A 1,051-nucleotide genomic window follows, 5' to 3' on the forward strand; every position below is an offset into this window, starting at 1 on the left:
CCCCCCAAAATTTGGGTTAACCTGCTTGTCCTTAAAAGCGACCGTTTATGTGCTGTTAGTGTTATTTATATCATAACTACTGTGTAGCCACCCTAGCACAATGTGCTGAAGGCCCAGGAAGTTGTCTCACTAACAGGGCAATCCCCAATGTCCGGATCGGATGCGGAAACCACTTTACTTTTTTGGGGGGTTTTTTGTTTTACTGTGTAGACCCCTCTCACCTTCACATTGACGATCGTATCCCGACTGACGTCAATCAACTTGAGTGACACCGCCTTGTCCCGCCTCTTGTTGGGCAGCCTCTCCGGGTGGAGATGGCGCGACTCGGTATACGCCACTTGAGTGACAGGGGAGGGGCCATACGGTCCCACATAGGGACCGCCCACCCGCTGTCGTGTTGCTTTCGCTGCCATGGCAACGGCCTCTTGTGGGGTGTGTCTCCTTAAGGTGAGTGCTGGGCGGAGTCTATCGTCAAGCCGTCGTTTTCTGTGAGAGCCATGATTGGTGGAGACTGTCTCCGGGTGACTTCACCGTGGCACGTTCCATGACTCTGAAACGAAAAGAAAAACAGAAAAAACTATACATTATTGCACAGTAAAAATTATACATTATTGCACAGTAAAAACTATACATTATTGCACAGTAAAAACTATACATTATTGCTCAGCAAAAAATATACATTATTGCACAGAGACAGTGTCATGAGTCACATTCAACACCAAAGAATCAAATGGTTCGAACATCTCATGCGACTACCAACACACCATCCAGCACAACAGGCTACATAAAATAAAATTCGATGGCAACAAGGTTAGAGGGCGACCGAGAAAGACCTGGATAGATGGAGTCAGGGAAACATTAACAACTCACGGCATCCCCCTGACCCAAGCTCTCCGGCTGGTGGCAGAGAGACGCCTCTTTCTTTCAGCGACACTCAAAAGGGTATAAGCGGCGGATAAAGGTAAAGTAAAGTAAAGAAATTCACTGAATTTTCAACGTGTATTTTTTATTGGGGGTGGGGGGGGGTGGGGGTCGTTTGTTTGTTAGTTTT

At 47.1% G+C, this 1,051-nt stretch overlaps 1 protein-coding gene across 1 annotated transcript in view; it reads right to left on the minus strand.

Annotated features, from left to right (window-relative positions):
• The window catches only part of LOC101850797 (malignant fibrous histiocytoma-amplified sequence 1 homolog), a gene marked incomplete in the record, with an annotated part of 56,255 nt that overhangs the window by 27,711 nt on the left and 27,493 nt on the right, over positions 1–1,051 (minus strand). The window contains 1 exon segment of the mRNA XM_005096349.3: positions 222–550. Within this exon segment, the coding sequence (XP_005096406.2) occupies positions 222–413 (192 nt within the window).

The sequence above is a fragment of the Aplysia californica genome, unplaced genomic scaffold (assembly GCF_000002075.1).
Source record: "Aplysia californica isolate F4 #8 unplaced genomic scaffold, AplCal3.0 scaffold00127, whole genome shotgun sequence".
Lineage (NCBI taxonomy): Eukaryota > Metazoa > Mollusca > Gastropoda > Aplysiida > Aplysiidae > Aplysia > Aplysia californica.